The 18,055-nt window shown below is 41.5% G+C and overlaps 1 protein-coding gene across 14 annotated transcripts in view; it reads left to right on the top strand.

Annotated features, from left to right (window-relative positions):
• The window catches only part of Lrrc7 (leucine rich repeat containing 7), a 477,706-nt gene extending 459,679 nt beyond the window's left edge, over positions 1-18,027 (top strand). For 13 of the 14 annotated variants that reach the window (XM_052730896.1, XM_052730897.1, XM_052730901.1 and 10 more), the window contains one exon: positions 679-18,027. In XM_052730896.1, the coding sequence (XP_052586856.1) occupies positions 679-786 (108 nt within the window). In that variant the 3' untranslated portion in view covers positions 787-18,027. The remainder of the gene's footprint in view (positions 1-678) is intronic. The other variant, XM_052730899.1, reaches the window with a different exon arrangement.
• Positions 18,028-18,055: the final 28 nt, after the last annotated feature.

Here is an 18,055-nt window from a genome sequence, read left to right as displayed (position 1 = left end):
AGATTAAATAGTACCATAAGTGTCCATTCACATTTGGCATGATTACTGTATCTAACATGGAGCTGGAGAGATGGCTCAGTGGTTAAGAGCCTTGCTGCTCTTGCAGAGAACCTGAGTTTGGTTCCTAGTACTTATGCTAAGCAGCTCATAGCCACCTGCAACTCCATTTCCAGGAGATCCAATGCCCTCTTCTGGCCTCCAGGCTCCTACAAACATAGCAAGCATTCACAAAGACACATCAGTGAAAATAAAAATAATTTTTAAAAGTATGCTGGTGAGTATGTCAGTAATTATGTCAACTAAGTGCCACCTCAACTGGGAACGTGTACAAACAAGTGGGAACCATGGGGCTGGCATGTGGTTCTGCTGCAGAGTGCTTGTTCAGCATATACCAGGACCTGAGTTCCATCCCTAGCACAGCAAAATACAAAAAACTGGAACAACATGGCAAAACTGAACTACTGTGTCTAAGTACATCTGACTGATCCTGCTGAGTAGGACATTATGATTGTACATAAGCAAGGAAATACTGGGCGTTTGATAAATACTTGTCCAAGCCATTTCTCTCTGAATCTTAAAATCTTATTGTGCTATGCTCCTTTGAGCCCTGTGATTACAATGGTGCCGAGGGAATGAACTGTTGGCATTGACTGACCTGTTTCATTTGTGTGTTTTCAGGCAAATGGACACAGTTTTGTGCATATGGAACACGAAAAAGCTGTTTTACTACTGAAGAGCTTCCAGAACACAGTAGACCTAGTTATTCAACGTGAGCTCACTGTCTAAATGTTTTTATAAATAGTGAAGATATGTCAGGCCAGAGCTAATGTTCAAAAATAAATTTATACATAGAAACAAATTTTGCCAGTTGCTGGACCAATGGCAAACATCAGTGCCAGGTGTATAATATTGTACGTTAGCCTTGACTACCCTGAAAAATGTTACCTATAAACATGGCGTTCATGCGCAGTCCTGTATCAGTTCCAGCGGCAGCCTCTGGCTGTACATTGGTGCGGTTTTGTTTCTGTTTTTGTTTTTTAATCAAATAAGTTGTCTTCTAAAAGTGGATTTCCTATCATTTTGGAGCACGGAAGCACACACAAGCTCTTTACAAATTCTGCTCTCCATCAGAAATACTGCCTCAAAAGTTGTATATAAAGAATTGTAATCCCCACAAAGTATTTCTAGCACAAGGTATATGTTGGCATATATACAAAAAAGAATATAGAAAAACGATATTTTCATAAACATCTTGGATTGAGAAAGAAAATATATCTTAAAATAAGACTTTACTATATTGAATCTTTTTCAATAAAAATTACATGATTACGCCTTATGGAAGCAACTGTACATAAAGTATAAGGTATTTATATTTGGTTCCACAGCCATTTGCTAAATTCCCACGCAGAGTGAAATAGTTCATAAATTATCCATTAATCTCTGGGACCTGAGTAAAAATTGGAGAAGGTAAATCTGTTCAATGCCTTTAGCTAATTAAAAGGACACAAGCAGACTTTAGAGACAGACCACAGGCTGCTGCGGAACAGGTCTTCACCACAACCAGAAGCAGCGAGTGAGGGGTGGCAGGGAAGGCTTAATGCTTTAATGTTCTGTTTCCTCGGGGTTATGTTGACTATAAACTGTGGCCCCTGTGATTCCCTTACTGTAAATGTGGAACTTATCTGTGTGCTGCTTTATTTAATTTGCTACTTTTAAATCATTTTCAATGAATTTTGGGAATTGATAACATTTATTATAGAGAGAGACTTGTTAGAAAGCTATGGTGGGTGATTTCAAAACTTTGGTATTGAAATATGGAACTTCAGATATAATTTCTCAGAGCTGTGGTCTACTAGTATCATTAATCTTAATGCCTGGGGATTTTTTTGTAGACAGAAATAGACAATTTTTTTTTCTCCAAAAAAAGTTTCAAGAAACATAAACATGAATGCAATCATACCAGAGAATGAAAAAAGCCTAATGTACTTTTACATTGTGTTTCCCTTTGTGAAAATTCAAAATATGTTTTATAATCCTTTAAAGTATTTCTTTTTATAGTAGTCATTAATTTGATTAAAATATTAATTTGAAATTTCAGGTCGACTTTCCATAATTAGTTGTACACATTCCCTCATATACCTACATCATTTTTTATATAACAAATTTATCTCACATGCTAGTGTTTGAAATTTTACAATGCAATCACATGTGGATGTCACCAGAGCTCTGAGGATAATATTTGTAAGTTTATGTTTTATGGGGACATTGAAAATATTGTATTTTTGTAGGATCTATTAAAATGAGTGCCACTTATTAGAAGTACAGTGGTGTTTTTGGCATAGAATTTGTCACTTGGAGACAAAGGCAACTTCATTTACAGGTGGTGCACTAGTTTTTGTGTTGATTTATGTCAGGATGGCACGATACTGTCGTTTTATGGCTTTGACAATTAGCTACTGATTTGAGATTGACCTTTTTGGCATATTACACAGAAGCAGCTTTTAAGAGCATTTTCATACATTGAGAGCATCTAATGAGAAGTGTCTTTCAAACCCTAATTTTCTGTTTCAAAAGCTCATGGCACATCACCGTAGCAGATGTTCTAGGCTCAGTCTTAGTCAAGAGAAACCAGCCAAGCTCAGAACATAGTATGGCAGCTTGAAACATCCAGAAAGCACCCATCAGGGCTGTGTGGCCTTCTACCTGAAAGCAGGAGAAGGAGCTGGAGAGATGGCTCAGCAGTTAAGAGCACTGGCTGTTCTTTCAGAGGTCCTGAGTTCAATTCCCAGCAACCACATGGTGGCTCTCAACCACCTGTAATAAGACCTGGTGCCCCCTTCTGGACTGCAGGAACACATGTAGGCAGAAAGCAGGAGGCAGCCAAATAAATGCAGGGCTCTCCAGGTGCTTTCTTTTGTAGGAGCATCAGGTGCTCCTGAGGCCATCAGCTGAGAGGTGGTGACCCTTCCTTGATGGACAACATTGTCAGGGGCCTTGCTTTGACACTTCCTTCTGTGAGGCTCAGTAATGGGGAAAGAAAAAAGGGATTCCTGACCTCTTGGGGAAAATGTGGATATATTCCAGGTGTTTTAGGTTAACTCAGTGGAATCACTTGTGGTTGGGGGAGGGGCTCCTCATTGATTTTAAAGATGGCCTGAGCCAGTAATTCATTGATCTGGGGGTATTTTTATTTTTGAGTAACTAACTTGCTACCTGAAACTAGAATCTGGTTCATGTTAACATCAAATATAGAAGCTAAGAGTGTTAAAAGGGAAAGAAAGAAAAAGAAAAGTCTACAACACAAAGGAGTGAGTTCTCGGTGGCACCATGAAATCTCTACCTCTTGGTGGGTCCTGGATCTTCCTGCTGAGGAAGCTGCTTATAGACATGGATCAATAGGGTGATGTGGAGTAGGCTGGAGACATTACAGATGGAAAGGACAAACACTAACAATTAGTAGCCAAAATCTGTGGGTTCTGCCAAATAAACATAAAGGGACAATTTTCAAAACATCTCACCAGGCATACAGTACTTTGTCATAAACACTTTATTAAGGTGACGCCACCAGGCAACAGAAGCCACCAAACACACGTGTCCTGCTGACTTGGAGCCTGTGGAAGTGTGGCTGCCTCTCAGACTTGTAGTAAGTGCTGTCTGGGCTCCCCACCCTGGATCAGGACTGGGAACCACCACTGACTCATTTTCAGAGAGGAGTGCATGCAAAGCACTGCTGTCACTCTCTTTAAAAGTGGGGTTGAGCTACTTACCATGTGTGAGGTTAAGAGAGAGAGAGGATAGAGGACAGAAAATGATGAAGGACTTTTGATTATATATTCAAATATCAAGAGAAAAATTTCCAAATTTCTCGAACTATTAGATGGAGAAACTCAGAAACGATTAATTTTTAGTCATAGAACCTGCCAAATGTGCACACCTCGGTGTAAAAGCTTGGAAAACAGTGTTCTTCTCAACCCTTCTTTCCACAGGATTTGAGTTGTCCATCATCATTTTCTGCTTCTCATTGGCAGGAAGATTGAGAATGTCTATTCCAATGAATGCATTCTTGTGGAGAGCAAGAATATGACCTAATCAGATCAAAATTCATGTTGGTATCAGACTGCCACCTGAGCCATTAGTGAATTTAGTCATAACATGTCTGACTGATCCATGAAATGGTAACCCACCCACAGATTCACTGGAACACTAGATCAGTAAAAAGTAACAAGTTAGGAAAATAATGAAGTCCAGTCAGTTAAGATAGGCCCTTCAGTACAAAGACAAGCAGCACTGAGGGGCCAACAAAAGCCCCGTGGCACAAATACTTCTTTCCATGGCTTAACCAAATGTTCAAACACCAGTTAGTCATGCACCCACTTTCCACCATGGGTGCAGCTTCTTGACCAACCAGGACTTTGGTGGATTTTCTAGATTCAAGATTACTTATACAACTTTTTTTCCTTAGCAATCCTGGGAGAGGCATTCTGCCCTGGCTTGGAACATGAGCCTGGATCCCCTGAAAACATGCTATGTCTCCCAAATAGAATGTGGGCTGAGGGTAATTGGGTGTGTTCTGTGGAACACACACAGTTGCCGGCTCTCCTGCATGTCTGTCTAGCTCCATTTTAGTCCACAGTATGCAGTGAGTTTCCCATGACACCCATGGAGAGACTAAGGCAGATACAACCTTGTTTTCAATTCTGCTCTGGCACATCTGGGGACATTTCTGCTTCTAGCATGCAAAGCTGGTCTCCTCTCATGGCTGTTGGCCTTCTGTAGACTCATGCCCTACCCACCCATGCTGTTCAAAGGAGGTAGGTGTATGTTTCCATCCCACCGAGGCAAACACATATAGCCTCCAAAGCTCTAGCTGCCAGAAGACCCAGAATATCAGCTGAGGGCTTCCCCCACTGTTCGAGAAGAATTCTCCTAGGGGAAAAGTCAGTGCTTACCACACCACTGACAGCAGCAAACAGCTCATGCACAAAGGTGTGTGAGGGTGTCAGTGCCTTAACAAAGCCATGTTTTCACTTCCATGTTTATTTCTACTGTTTGCTTCTCTATTCTAAGTGTTAGATATTTGCCATACTAAGGGACTTTCTCTGAGCTGCTTGTATGCATACTGGGGCACCTCCTAGTCTTCCCAACCTTTAACACTGTGAGGAAATTATCCAGAAACACTCTCCTGTGAGGACAGAAACTCCTGCCTTCCATCCCAAAGAATCTGAGAGTTCTGGAACAATGAAGAGGAAAAACCACTTTAAGAGTTTATTTTAAAACCAACAGTGAAAACAGAGGAACCTGGGTTCCCTTGCTTTCTCACTATATGATTGTCTTGATTTTCCTAGAAGCCATTTTTTTTGGGGGGGAGAGGGAAGGGAAGGAAGGACATAAGAACTGATGGTTTTAACTTTTGCAGCATCTTGACTGCCTAGGTTCTGCAGATGGATTCTGAAACATTCCCTAAGTAGGGCGCAGAATTAAAAGTGAGAGGGTCTGTTACCAGCCTGTGCAAATAGCCAGGAGAGAGATCTGAGATACACCCTTTCTTCTAAAAATTCAAAACACACTCTTGTTTTGGCTTGACTTTGTTCATGGTAACACCATAGAGAGTTAAGTGTTGGGAAATTTCAGGCAGCATTTATGTAGAAAATGATATAATCCTGTGGCTTTTTTTCTAACACTCGACTGATATAGAACTGACCAAAGCAGAAGCAATGGACCAGACCCCAATACATGAGTTTCCAAATCCAACATAATTCCCCTTCTTTATTAAAAATGACTGTTTCATCCTTTAAGCTGTACCATTTGTATATATCCATCTGTATATGAATTGGTGGGGAAAGGTGTTTAAAATGATCATTCAGTATTTCCTTCCTTTGAAAGTTTTTCTCCCACTTTGAACAAGTGTATTATTTGTAGGGGGTTTTTTCTATTTTAAAATAAAGTGATGATCATACATCCCACCACACAGACAGACATCTCTCATCTAGAGGAAAATAGCTCACATTGAGTCTTGTTTGCAACAGCAAACTCATATACTTCCTTCACAATAGGTTAGCTGATCTCAGAAGCCTAGAGTAAATTATACAGTCAAGGCATTTAGAGATACATTATTGAAGATTGTAACAAAAAGCATAAAGTGCAAGGATTATAAATTTTATGATAAATATCTGCTGAGCGCCACTATGCATCGGGCCTGATAGGGACATAGCACAGCCCCTCCTCTGCACAGAATGTCATAGTTGAGTGGAAAAAGAAGCTGCAGATGGAATGAGACAGTCTGATGAGTCCTCTCTCTCTGCCCTTACCCTATCCCATGGCTGATGGCATCCACTCTGCCCAGGCTGGAACAGTACTTCAGTTGGAGCTCTCCTTAGGTCTCCCTACCAGGTCCTAGGGCCACTGGGAGGCCATTTCAAGTGTTTGTTGGAACTTAGAGAACCGTCTAACAGACTGGTCATGGCCAGATTGAAAATATTTTTGCACATGGGAAACAGAACCCAGAATCTCTTGGATTTTGGAGGAAGGGCCGTGTTTTTGTCAGTTTGTTAGCAGGAAAGAAAACAAGGGTTGTCATGGAGACCACTGTTCCTCAGTCTGGCCCAGTGCTCAGCTCCATGCTCTGGCATCAGTAGATGCCAACATCTTAACAGACACAGGAAGAGGGGGGGGTCCTTCCTGTGTCCACTGCTTCTAGGACATACTTTCTGTGTCCAGTGTTAGAATTATCAACTCAGAAAGGCAGTGAATAGCTGAGTGTAGTGGCATACACCTTTGATACTAGCACTTGGGAGGCAGAGGTAGGTGGGTCTCTGTGAGCTCAAGGCCAACCTGGTCTACAGAGTGAGTTCCAGGACAGCCAGGACTACATAGTGAGACCCTGACTCAATAATAATAATAATAATAATTTTTTTAAAAAGGCAGTGAACAGGGGTCAACATCCAGCTGACCACCTTTCAGACCTATGTATTCCCCTGTGAACTTAAGAATACTGTCACGACCTGGCCTGCTGTTTAGCCCATCCCATGATCAAACTGCTTGTATGCTGTTGGCTTGTGCATATCTACACATCAAACCAACCATCTGTCCTTCCCAGGAGAGCTGGGGCCTCTGGTTGTAGGAATGGCTTGTTTCTCTTCCCTGCCTGACCCAGACTGGGTAAGGCTCTCGCCTTCTGTGTGCCCCAGTGCTTTGCTGCCTTTGTACACATTGGCACTTTGCTGGCAAGCTTCCTCTCCTAGCCTCCTTCCCAAGTTACCAAAATCATATTCAGTCTTCAGGGTCCTGCCTACTTGGCACAGCAACCATGAAGTCTTCTGTAGTCTTAATGGGGAAACTGTCATTACCACCAACATGGTGTAGTCTTCACTCTACCTGAGCCCTGTGCTGCTTGGTCTGTGTTAATTCTCTATCGAGTTGAAGTTCCTTTGAGAAAGAGGGATAGACAGTACTTAAGAGGCCTTCTGGACAGTATCCCCAGAAGAGCACATCAATCCCTCAGCCTTTCTTAGTGCCACAAGCATAGTGAGTGACATACTTAACAAATAATGGCTTCAGTGGGTGACGGATGCTTCTCTGTGTAACCTTAAATGGTGAACCTATTACCTTTGGCCTCCTCTGTTGATTCATTATTCCCACTTTTATTGGGGATTGGGAAGTCCTCTATGCCAAATTTCCCCCTCTCCTTGCCATTTCTTTTCAAAGCCTTCAGAATCTTTGTGCTGTTCAGCAGTTAGCTTTCATTTCCTTTTTACATATTCTAAAGATGCCAGCATTGACCAAAATATATAAGTGATTTGGTTATTCATTGGGAAAACATTTTTATATCCTTTTAATTAGTTTGGATTTTGTTTCTTCTGGGGAAAAATCATGCATTTAGTTGTCAGAAATAGCCCAGAGACATGAAGGATGATGTTGAACTCAAAAAGCTGTGGTTTTAAGCATCTTAGAGACCACCAGGCCCAGAACCCCATCCTGGCCATAGCTCTCAAGCCCTGGTGAAGAGACTGTGAAGGCTGAATATGGTTAAGGCTGCCCTTAGACTCATTTAATATAAAGATCCTTCTACCTTGTATTGTGACTAGGAAGGTTGTTAGCTATTTTTACAATATGAAGATGAGAAGAATAAAGAATACCCTAAAAGAAAATGGCACAAGAAATTCAGAGAAGAAATGAGGTTCCCATAGTCAACAAGGCATTTTTCTGAGGTAAGTGCCAGTGTCAGACACTTACAGCCACAGGAAAAAGCTCGTGGAGAAGTGAAAGTGTCTATCACTCCTGAGACAAATGAGGATCTGGAAGGGACAGCTAACACATTATCCAAACTTCCCAGAGAAGGGGCCTCTCTTAGCTTTGTGTCACCACCACCCACCAACAAAACCGAGGAAGAATAAATTATGTGTTGCTTTTCCCCCAAAGCTTCTCATTTTGAGGTCCTGGTTTCAAGTCTGAGATACTTGCTGTCCTTGCAATCATTCTGACATGCCCACAGAACTTTTCTTGAGGAACATGTAGTTACAAAGAATCACCACCAGGTGGAGAGCGTCTTCCTAGATTTAATGTCAGAGGCTGAAGACGTCTTCACAGCCGGTTCTTGTCTCTGGGCAGATGGAGTAACACCCCTTTCCACACTCTTTATTAACAATTATTTATAATTATGCTCTAGGCCTAAATGACACCAATGGATTGTGTATCTTTTGTACTAAAACGCTCAGGTTGAATCAACTCCCCAGAGTGCAGATCTCTCTCTCTCTCAGCCTTGGACCAGTGTGTGCTGAAATTCTGTTCTTTCTTAACAGTTCAGTAAGCACATCCACTGCTTTCATAGTTTTTCTCTAGCTTGCATGAGTCTTTCAGATACTTTGTGCTAATCTCCCTTATTTTATCCACACCTCCCATCAGTTGACATGGAAATATATTTGCTTTAAATCATCATAATTTACTTTGGAAATTATCTCTCCAAAACTTAAGCTTCAGGAATCAAGTTTGCCTGAATGGCCTCTCCTATGAAAAACTAATCAGGGTCCTGCTTGAATGTACATTTCCAGCTGACATCTGGTGGTAACTCCTCTATAAACTCACCTTTCACCTTATACATGTACACATGTATTAACATAACATTATAAAGGAGTTTATTACATAAAGAATGCATTTTAAAAAGCTTCTCATAACGTGAAAATTGGGTTCCAAGAAAGGCCTAGCTAGGTAAACCCACCCCCCACCTCTTTCAGTCAGAATATCCATGTATTGAAAGCAGAATCTTGGCCACCTTGGTGACATGCTGTGATTCTGAGATATTCAGTCTCAGGGCCTCTGATGGCTGGGTCCTGGTGAAAGAAATCACATTTAAGTTAAGGGTGTCTTCACCATCTGCCCGGACTTCTACTGTGATGATCCCATCAAAACCCCAGTGGGCTTCAGACTCCCTCTACGGACACTTAATCTGGTCCTCTTCCAGCAAAAGAAATCAGAAGACAGGATGTTCTTCCCTGAAGCTTATTAAAACATTAAATCCTGGTGTTTTTCTCTAAAGGAAGCTTTCTTCTGGCCACAAGGTCACCAGCTCCTACAGTGAGCTCTTAGCAGATTCTGGTCAGCCTCCTTAGGGGGCTGGGGACTAATCGCTGTGACCTCAAGCCTGCTGGTTTTATGGCACCACTCAGGTAGGCTCACCATGCTAGCTTCAGCTTCTCTCAGGAGGCAAAGAACCCCTGAGCCAGCCTGGACTTGAGCAGTGTTACTCACCAGCAAGCCACTGGGCCTCTTCTTTTGGAAAATATTTGGCTTCTTAACTTGCTTTCTTCTCTATTTCACCATTATCCTCCTTTCAGATTTTCACGGGCTTCTAAAGATCAGTTTGGTTGTAGAACTAAACAGGAGAATGAAAACTGCCCGTCCGCTCTCCCCAGTGCGGCCTTGTCTCCCTTGTGGATCTGGTGCAGTACTACCGCTCAATTTTTGGTTCAAACCATTAAATATTTTGTTTCATTTTTTACTTGTCCATATAGTAATCTTAGTGTTTTATTCCTGAAACAGTCTCTCGGTCAGCAACATTCCTTCCTTATGCTGAGATTATGATTGCCTTAGCGCTTAGGGCTCAATACTTTCATTTTCTAGCCTGCCAGCTCTGATGCAAAGTGAACACTCTCTCTTAGTGTGAAGGGCCCAGGGCTGTGCTTTCAGCTGTGCAGAATGGGAGTTACCCATGTTGGTTCATGGAGTAGCCTCAGTGTGGGAAAAGAAGTCTGCAAGAAAAACTGTCACTAACTTAAGGGGCCACTAACACCTTCCCTAACCCTGTCCCAGGTTGTCACCTCCTGTGAGAGATAAGTGAGTGATTGTGATCTGCAAGCTTCACTTTATTGATGTTCATTAAAGCAGAATTCTAAAAATGGGAAAACCATCAGGCAGCTGGCAAGTCTCAGCCTCCTCCACACTGTCATGGAAGCTGTCTTGACCAGTTTTCCTCCTGTTTGTTTGAAACCAGCTGGTGGTAAATGCATTTGCATGCAGTTCTTCAGCCTTACTGTGGGATCATTCAACTTGACAATAAGTATTTTGCACTTGATAGAATCTCGAAGATTTCTTCTGACCAAGAGAGACTCCAGCAAGTACTACCCTGGTGGGTGCTTTATACAATTGCAGATGCTGCTGCCTAAACTCACATCTCTGTGCTTGCCTCCCAGGACAAGTCAGATGTGGGAACCAAACCCCTCCAACCACACAACCACACACACACACACACACACACACACACACACACACACACACACACACCGCACCTCTCTCCCTCTCAGAATTAGTACTCCTTTTTTTCATTTCCACACTTCTCCACAGAATCTGGGCCTGTGGGATCTAGGGCCCTAAGTCATCATAAGCAGCTCAAAAGTAATTATTTTCATAAACATTCCCACATGCTCACTTAAAGCAGGATATAGACTCTTATTTACTTACTTATTGAGAATGCTTCCAAACCTGTAGTGTGAATAGATGTAGTTCAGGGACATGTTTACTGTGGTTTAGGATTCTGTACCTGCAGAGCATGCAGATGCCCCACCCCTGAGCTGCACCCCAGCCCCTACAGAAGTGCTGCAGAGGCTGTCTCCAGAGTCCTCTGGACCATCATAAGTACAGGCTTCTAGTCTGCAGTGTTAATACTTTAAAAAAAAAATTTATCAATGATTTTTCAAGCCTTTCTTTTTCTTGTTGTCCTATCAATTAAATCCAATAAACAGAGGCATATATTCAAAGCTCTACTGTGGGAACAGTTGAACATACAAGTAAGTACTAGCCCTTTCCCAGTCAAACAGGGAGACAATGCTTAAGAAGTCTAACAAACAGCTGTGTCTGAGAAAAATGTGAGAGAGAGCAGAGAATAAATATATCCTCAATGTGTCTCTCACTCTGACAAAGTAGCAAAGGATTCCTTTCGGCTTCACTGATTCAGTGTGGATATGGAACATTCTGGAAAGCCAGCTCCCATTTCTCATTTGTGTTTATTGTCCAGAAAGGACAAGTCTCTGGAGACAGTTGAGGCAATACCATCCAGAATGAGTCATATCAAGCCTGACTTGCCACTCCTTTTGATTCAGTCCTTCAGGGAGGCTGCCCTTAGGGATCAGTCAGAATGCAAGATTAGGGCATCTAAACATTTTCTTTTCTTTTTTTTTTAATTAATTAATTTATTTATTATGTATACAGAGTTCTGCCTACATGCATGCTTACAGGCCAGAAGAGGGCACCGGATCTCATTACGGATGGTTGTGAACCACCATGTGGTTGCTGGGAATTGAACTCAGGACCTCTGGAAGAACAACCAGTGCTCTTAACCACTGAGCCATCTCTCCAGCCCCTAAACATTTTCTAATTAGTGCACAGATTCACTAAGTCACTACAAGGTAAACTCCACATTAGCTCCTAAGAAGCAGTACCTCCCCAGGTTCCCATGGGGGAGTCTCTCCTGCCATTGCATTACATGGCAAGAACAGGTGATGTTTTTGTTTTTGTTTTTTGCTTTCAGCAAAACACTAGTTTTCTTTGTTCCATGAGGTTAAAGTTAGAGCCCCCACACCCGTTAGGATTAGTCTGGTTTTGGGACAGCACAGATATAATCAGTAAGCATTCAGGTGTGGCGGCATAGCTACCCTTGATGGGACTTAGTGAATCTGCACATTAAATTAGAAAATGTTTAGTAGAAACATGCAGCATAGCTGCATTTGAAAATGAGATTGTGCAGGCAGATCTGAGTCAAGGCCAACCTGGTCTACAGAGAGAGTTGCAGGATAGTTACACAGGGATACCCTGTCTCAAAAAACCAAAATAAATAAATAAATAAATAAATAATAAGAAAATGAGTGTGTTTTGAAAATACTTGAGTTATTTCCTGACCTCCAGGTGCCACTTTGAACATGACAGACAGCCAGGTAGGGAAGCATTGAAACACCTTACAGGTGTGTTGGCTAGTGTGGAAAGCCCACTTGTAGAAAGTCAATAGTGCCTGCCCCATAGACACTGTCATTCCACTCTTAAGTCAGTTTTTCAAATTCCCAAATGTTTGTGGCAGCGAAAAGCAATAAATAGCTAAGGAGACTGGTTCTTTTTTAATGTATAGTGCTGCATCACAAATGATCAAAAACTGCAAGTCATGTCTGCCACACTAAGATACAAGACATAACAGAGAATCTTAAACAGCCACATGAAGAAATGGAGAGAATAAATCAAATGTTTAAAAAAAAATAGAGCAGGAGTTTGGGAGATGGCTGAGCAGGTAGTTGGCCTGAGTCAGGACCCTGAGCACACAGCAAACTCTGAGCCTCCTGTCGTCCTCTGGCTCAGAAGGTAGAGACAAGTGACCCCCAGGGCAAGCTGGCTAGCTGAATTAGCTTGGGCTTCGAGTGGAAAGCCCCGCTCCTGTATATAAGATGGAGAGTGATGGAGGAAGAGGTCTGACAATAACTTTGGGCCTCCACAGGCACATGCACACATGTGCACACATGCCCAAAACACACACATGCACTCAAAACACAAGCAAACACACATGCACAAGAAGGTGGAATCGAAGTTTAGTTCTTAGCACATTACAGCAGTTCTAATATGATGGAACTCTTGTCTGTGGGATGGATGTGGTAAAATTACTATAGACAGTAGATGGGTAGCCTCTCAGAGGGGTTGAAGTTTGCCCAAAGAATGAGCTACCAGAAGAGTCAGTTAAAGCTTTTGAAGCTAGTTATTCTTCAGTTTAATCATCACCAACTAATCTTCCTCTAGACACGAACTGATTTTAGACACCATACATGAATAGAAGCAGCAATTTATTCATTGTGCCAGCTTCATATCTACTTCTGAAGATCTCATGACATGCTTGTCTCTCTCAGAAGAGATCTGCCTACTGCCTTTAGAAACATCAGAGCTCCATGGGGCTGTCAAGATATGTCCCTCATCAGATTATTCCATCCTGACCTTCATTGGATATTAGTATAAGAAATATAGTCTGCATATACCAGGCTTCATGCTCCAGCCTGTTTACCATCCTGAGTGTCTGGGTCCCTCACAGATTTCAGAACTCTCTGAAGGACTCTGAACACTGCCAAAGGCTTCAGTGAGGAGCTCTAACAAACAGGTCAGGAAGTCACTGGTAATCATGGCTTCGAGAAATGGATCCCAGGATGCTGCTTCAGTCACAACAATTTGCTGTTAAGACACTAACTGCGTGACCATGGCTTAGCTCTTGACTGTCCTGACTTCATGCTTGGTGGATGTTCAGTTTTGTCATGTGTATTTGAAAGGTCACCCCAGGTGAGGGCAAGTGAAAGATTTGGAAATTAGCCTTCAGGAGGGTCTGAGTCATCCCTTGGGCCATCCTACATCTCACAGTACATTTCAGGATCAGGCCCAGCTAAAGCTTGTGAAAAACAGCCTTTTGGTTAGCTGGGAGGACAAAGAGGTGGCTCCCAGGAGCACAGACACATATCCACCTCCCTCATATCAGGGTTGAAACTGCTAGGTAGGTCCACACTGCCAACTTTCCAAGGTCCTTTGTCTGGCTTGAAGTTGGCACCACCAGAGGGTATTCAAGGAGGCTTTCTTTGACCAAGTGAAGAGAAATACTTATTTCCATGAGAAACTAAATCCTCAGTTACTTATGGGTTGCCTGGCCATGGGGGAGGGGAGAGGAATTTGTAAATCATGGCTTTTGTTACTGTTCTTTGGCTTTTGATTTTGAATTCTTGAGAGGCTGCTTCAAGCAATAACATGAGGTATGCAATAATCCTGTCAGGTGGTATGCCTGGGCTTGAGTTAGAGTCTTTTGCATGTTGCCTGTTTACCCACACAGTTCACATAGGGGCTAAAAAGCTTAACTTATCAGGGATGGAACTAGGTTTTACAGAGTTCCTTTAACCAAACAAGCTTGCTACTTTCTCATTTCTTCCTGCATCTGCCTTGGGACTATTAACTGCAAAGTCATTCTGGCCATTTTCATTGATGTCATCAGATGAGAAACACTTTCTTTAAATCCCAAAGGCTTAAACAGCAATGTAGAAATCAACTCCTTATCATTTTATTATTCCAATCTAATTCCTCACTCTTTGTCATATTTTTCATTTTCCTGCATCAGTTCCCATGGTAACAAGTCTGTTGGCAGAGAAAATGCAACTCTGCTCTTAGCTTTCAGCACAATGTAAAATCCTTTTTAGGTAAGTGCGACATAGACAAGCAGAGACTGGAGTCCTCTTGCTAATAACAACATTTTCTTACCTCTTATATTCACTTTCCATCCTGTCCTCAAGTAAGGCTCTCATGTGCAGAGGCCTTCCAGGCAATCACAGTTTCAAGGACTTAACCTTTGAGTTCCTGTGGCTTCCCTTTTCCAAATGTCAATAAGGCGAATGCATCCATCAAGGCTGCACAGAAAAGCAACTTTCAATCAATTCCTATAAAAAACGCCCTCAGTATTTCTGAGGAAATAATCTGTCCTGAACTGAGCCTTAAATCAGGGTCTAATGCCAAGATAATGAAAGGCATTTAAGCAGATTTCTTCCCAGTAAATAAATGCAGAGGCCAAGTTCTAAGCTCTTGAAAAGAAGTGAAGACTCAGGTGTGGAAAGCAGACATGGGCCTGGCAGCTGCCTGCACACAGGGGAGCTTCAGTGGAGACAATTCACTACCAAGTATGAAAAGGCAAGCAATTGCATCTGACTTGGTGAAGTATTTACACCTGCGATCCCAGCAATGAGGGGCTAAGGCAGAAGTGTTACAAGTTTGAGGCCAGTCAGGGCTACATAGTAAGATCTTGCAAGGACTGGGAATGCAGGTCCTAGAGATCCAATTCCTAGCACCTAAAAAAAAATCTACTGAAGCAAAGGAAATGGGAGTGTAGAGATGGAGAAAGGGGAGAGGAGTTTGCAGAAAGCCCAACCCCAAGATCAAATGTTTTAAACTTCAGGTTCCCCTGTGGCTTGGCACTGGCAGCCCCAACTACTGCCTCAGTGCCCAGGAAGCAAAAGGGCTGTCAGAAACTGAACAGGAATTACCCAAATATGTGCAGATTTAAAAAAAAAAAAAAAAAGAATTAATTCAGGGGAATGAAAAAAGATATTAAATAAAATGTGGTTATCTCAACTCTAGTTAGGAAAACGATCAAATGTAAATGATCTCTTTCTTGCTTAGTCTATGAGACACTTAAGCACCAAGTTAGCTGCTTATATTGTATAAATGTATTTTTGGCTGTTCAAAGGTTATTTTCCTATATTAAAAAGTTTCTTATATTAAAACCTTTTATTATAACTCAGGTTTTGTGTCTCTTAGACACACATTTTTCTTTGCTAGTTTGTTTTGCACAGCTGGAGTCTGAGGTTGGATGATGCCTGGGTATGACAGGTCAGCTGAACTGCCTGATAGCTAGACTAAGGAAAGCACTTGACACGTGGGCAAACCACATGGTTTTTCATAGCTTTCCACTCCTCTACTAAAAAATAGTTTGCCGGGAATCTTACATGATTTTGTTTGTTTTTGAAAGTCTCTGGAAAAACCAAGACGAATCTCTCAGGCAGATAAAGAATTTCCTGTATTTGCCCAAATGTACTGTTAAAATAAATATTACTTTCAATACTCATTTTTCCACTCAGAGGGCACTCACTGGTCTCAGACCAAGGAGACGACATCTGGCTTAGATCAGGATAACTGAGTGCTGTTTTACTCTTAGGAAGCTTTGTTATGCTTTGATGACAGCGTCAATGGAATGTTTCGTATTTCTGCTCTGATTATTAGACATTTCCTTTGCTTCCCTCCTCGCAAAAGCAAGCCTTACTATGATGTCTGTTTGAAATAAAGGAAAAGGTAACTAACAGGCAAACAACACAACTTTGGTTAGAAGAGGCAATCAAGTTCTTTTTGCACTCAGTGAATGGAAGGGACTGAAGGCGGCTTGAGAATGTGCCACTATTTACATATGGAGGGAAGAACTCTCCCCAGGGCCAGCAGGAAGCCAGAGGCAGATCTATTGAATGTGAAAAGGGTACTGCAAGGTCACTACAGGTTACTAGAAGAACCAGAATTTTCTTTCCTATTAGCAGCCACCAAGGGCACCCCACACTCAGCTGTGTATGAAAAACTATGAACTGTGGTCTCATTCTTTTCAGAAAAGAAATATTAAGCATCAGAACAGTGATTCTGATGGAAGACAGTGGTGGACTTCCAAGCGGTTTGCAAAGAATTATACAAACAGACTGCAGACTGTTTTTTAAATATTCATAAAATTTATTTTTCATTTTCAAAACTATTTGATCAATGATTTTTGTCCTTAGTAATTTGTGGGAGATAAATCTATTTCTTTATTCTGTTAGTTCAAATGTTTCATGTGTCAAACACACACAAATTCCTGAGGTCATATAAGCCAGTTATTTAAATATTTCACTCTCATAAATGGTATAAGAGAGATTCCTAAGTGGTGATGCGGCTTCGGGTCTCTAGACCAATACTCTCTGATGGGATCTGGCTTCACCACACAAGTGCAGTGCCCACGTAACATATCCACAGTAACCAGGGCTCCTCCAGTCAGAGCTTAACCTGGGACCTCATTCCTAAAACTGTTCTAGCTGACAACAGGCAGGTGAAGTGCTCCTTCTGTCCATCCTTTGCTGTCTATGTGGACATTTTGATGTGTGTCAGTGAACTGACATTCTACACGCTGTATATAATTGCATGCATTTCACGGCAGTCTATGGAGACTCCCTTTGTAGAGCTTTTATGAAGAACCAAGAAGCCAGGGCAGTTTAGCAAATGAGGCTCAATATTTATAAACTGGGGCCTTTTCTGTCTCTTTGCTAGCCTCGGTGGCTCTATACAAACTGGGTGGGTGGGGGGCAGCAAACACCTCACACATCACATTTAGATTTTCTACTTGGGTGTACTCTAGCCAATTCAAAACAAATTGCTTACTTTAATAATAAAGTTTACCATTTTATATAAAAAAATCAAACCATGATATGTTTAATTGAAATGGCTGTATTGTAATTAATATTTTGAGATAATTGTGATTTTGAGCTTAAAATTATATATAAAAGTTGTCATTTTTGTATGTGTTAAAAAATGTACCATGATTAACAGTACTTTTTAGTTGAACTACATATTGATGTAAATAAAACTGAATGAAGAAACACTAATTTACTAACATAGATTGTGAATGTACTTCATGGTTTTTTGCCATATGAGACCATAACAACCTTGAAAGCTGTTTAATTTAATGTGCAAAGTTCCACTAACCTGTATTTCAACTTTGCCAAGCCAGTGACTTTGCAAGTGTGATCTGTACTCTCCAGCTGTGTCTTATGCTCTAACACTATGGGTTAAGGGTAGGGTATAGTCTGGAAGCATCAGCAGATGCGCTTTGTACAGATAATAGTGCTGTGCAGTGTACAGCAGAGCCATTTTTTAGGTTCTGTTGTACTCAAATTTTTCAGTATTTAAAAAAGTGTTTTGAATAACATAAAAGTCTCTTTATTGTATAAATAATAAAATATCACCTTATTACATGGTGTCTGGTTTACTATGGAAACAG

This window comes from Peromyscus californicus, unplaced genomic scaffold (genome assembly GCF_007827085.1).
Source record: "Peromyscus californicus insignis strain IS unplaced genomic scaffold, ASM782708v3 Scaffold_9__1_contigs__length_137607984, whole genome shotgun sequence".
NCBI classification, from domain to species: domain Eukaryota; kingdom Metazoa; phylum Chordata; class Mammalia; order Rodentia; family Cricetidae; genus Peromyscus; species Peromyscus californicus.
Note: the sequence above shows the minus strand (reverse complement) of the source record. Positions and strands in the feature narration are given on the sequence as shown.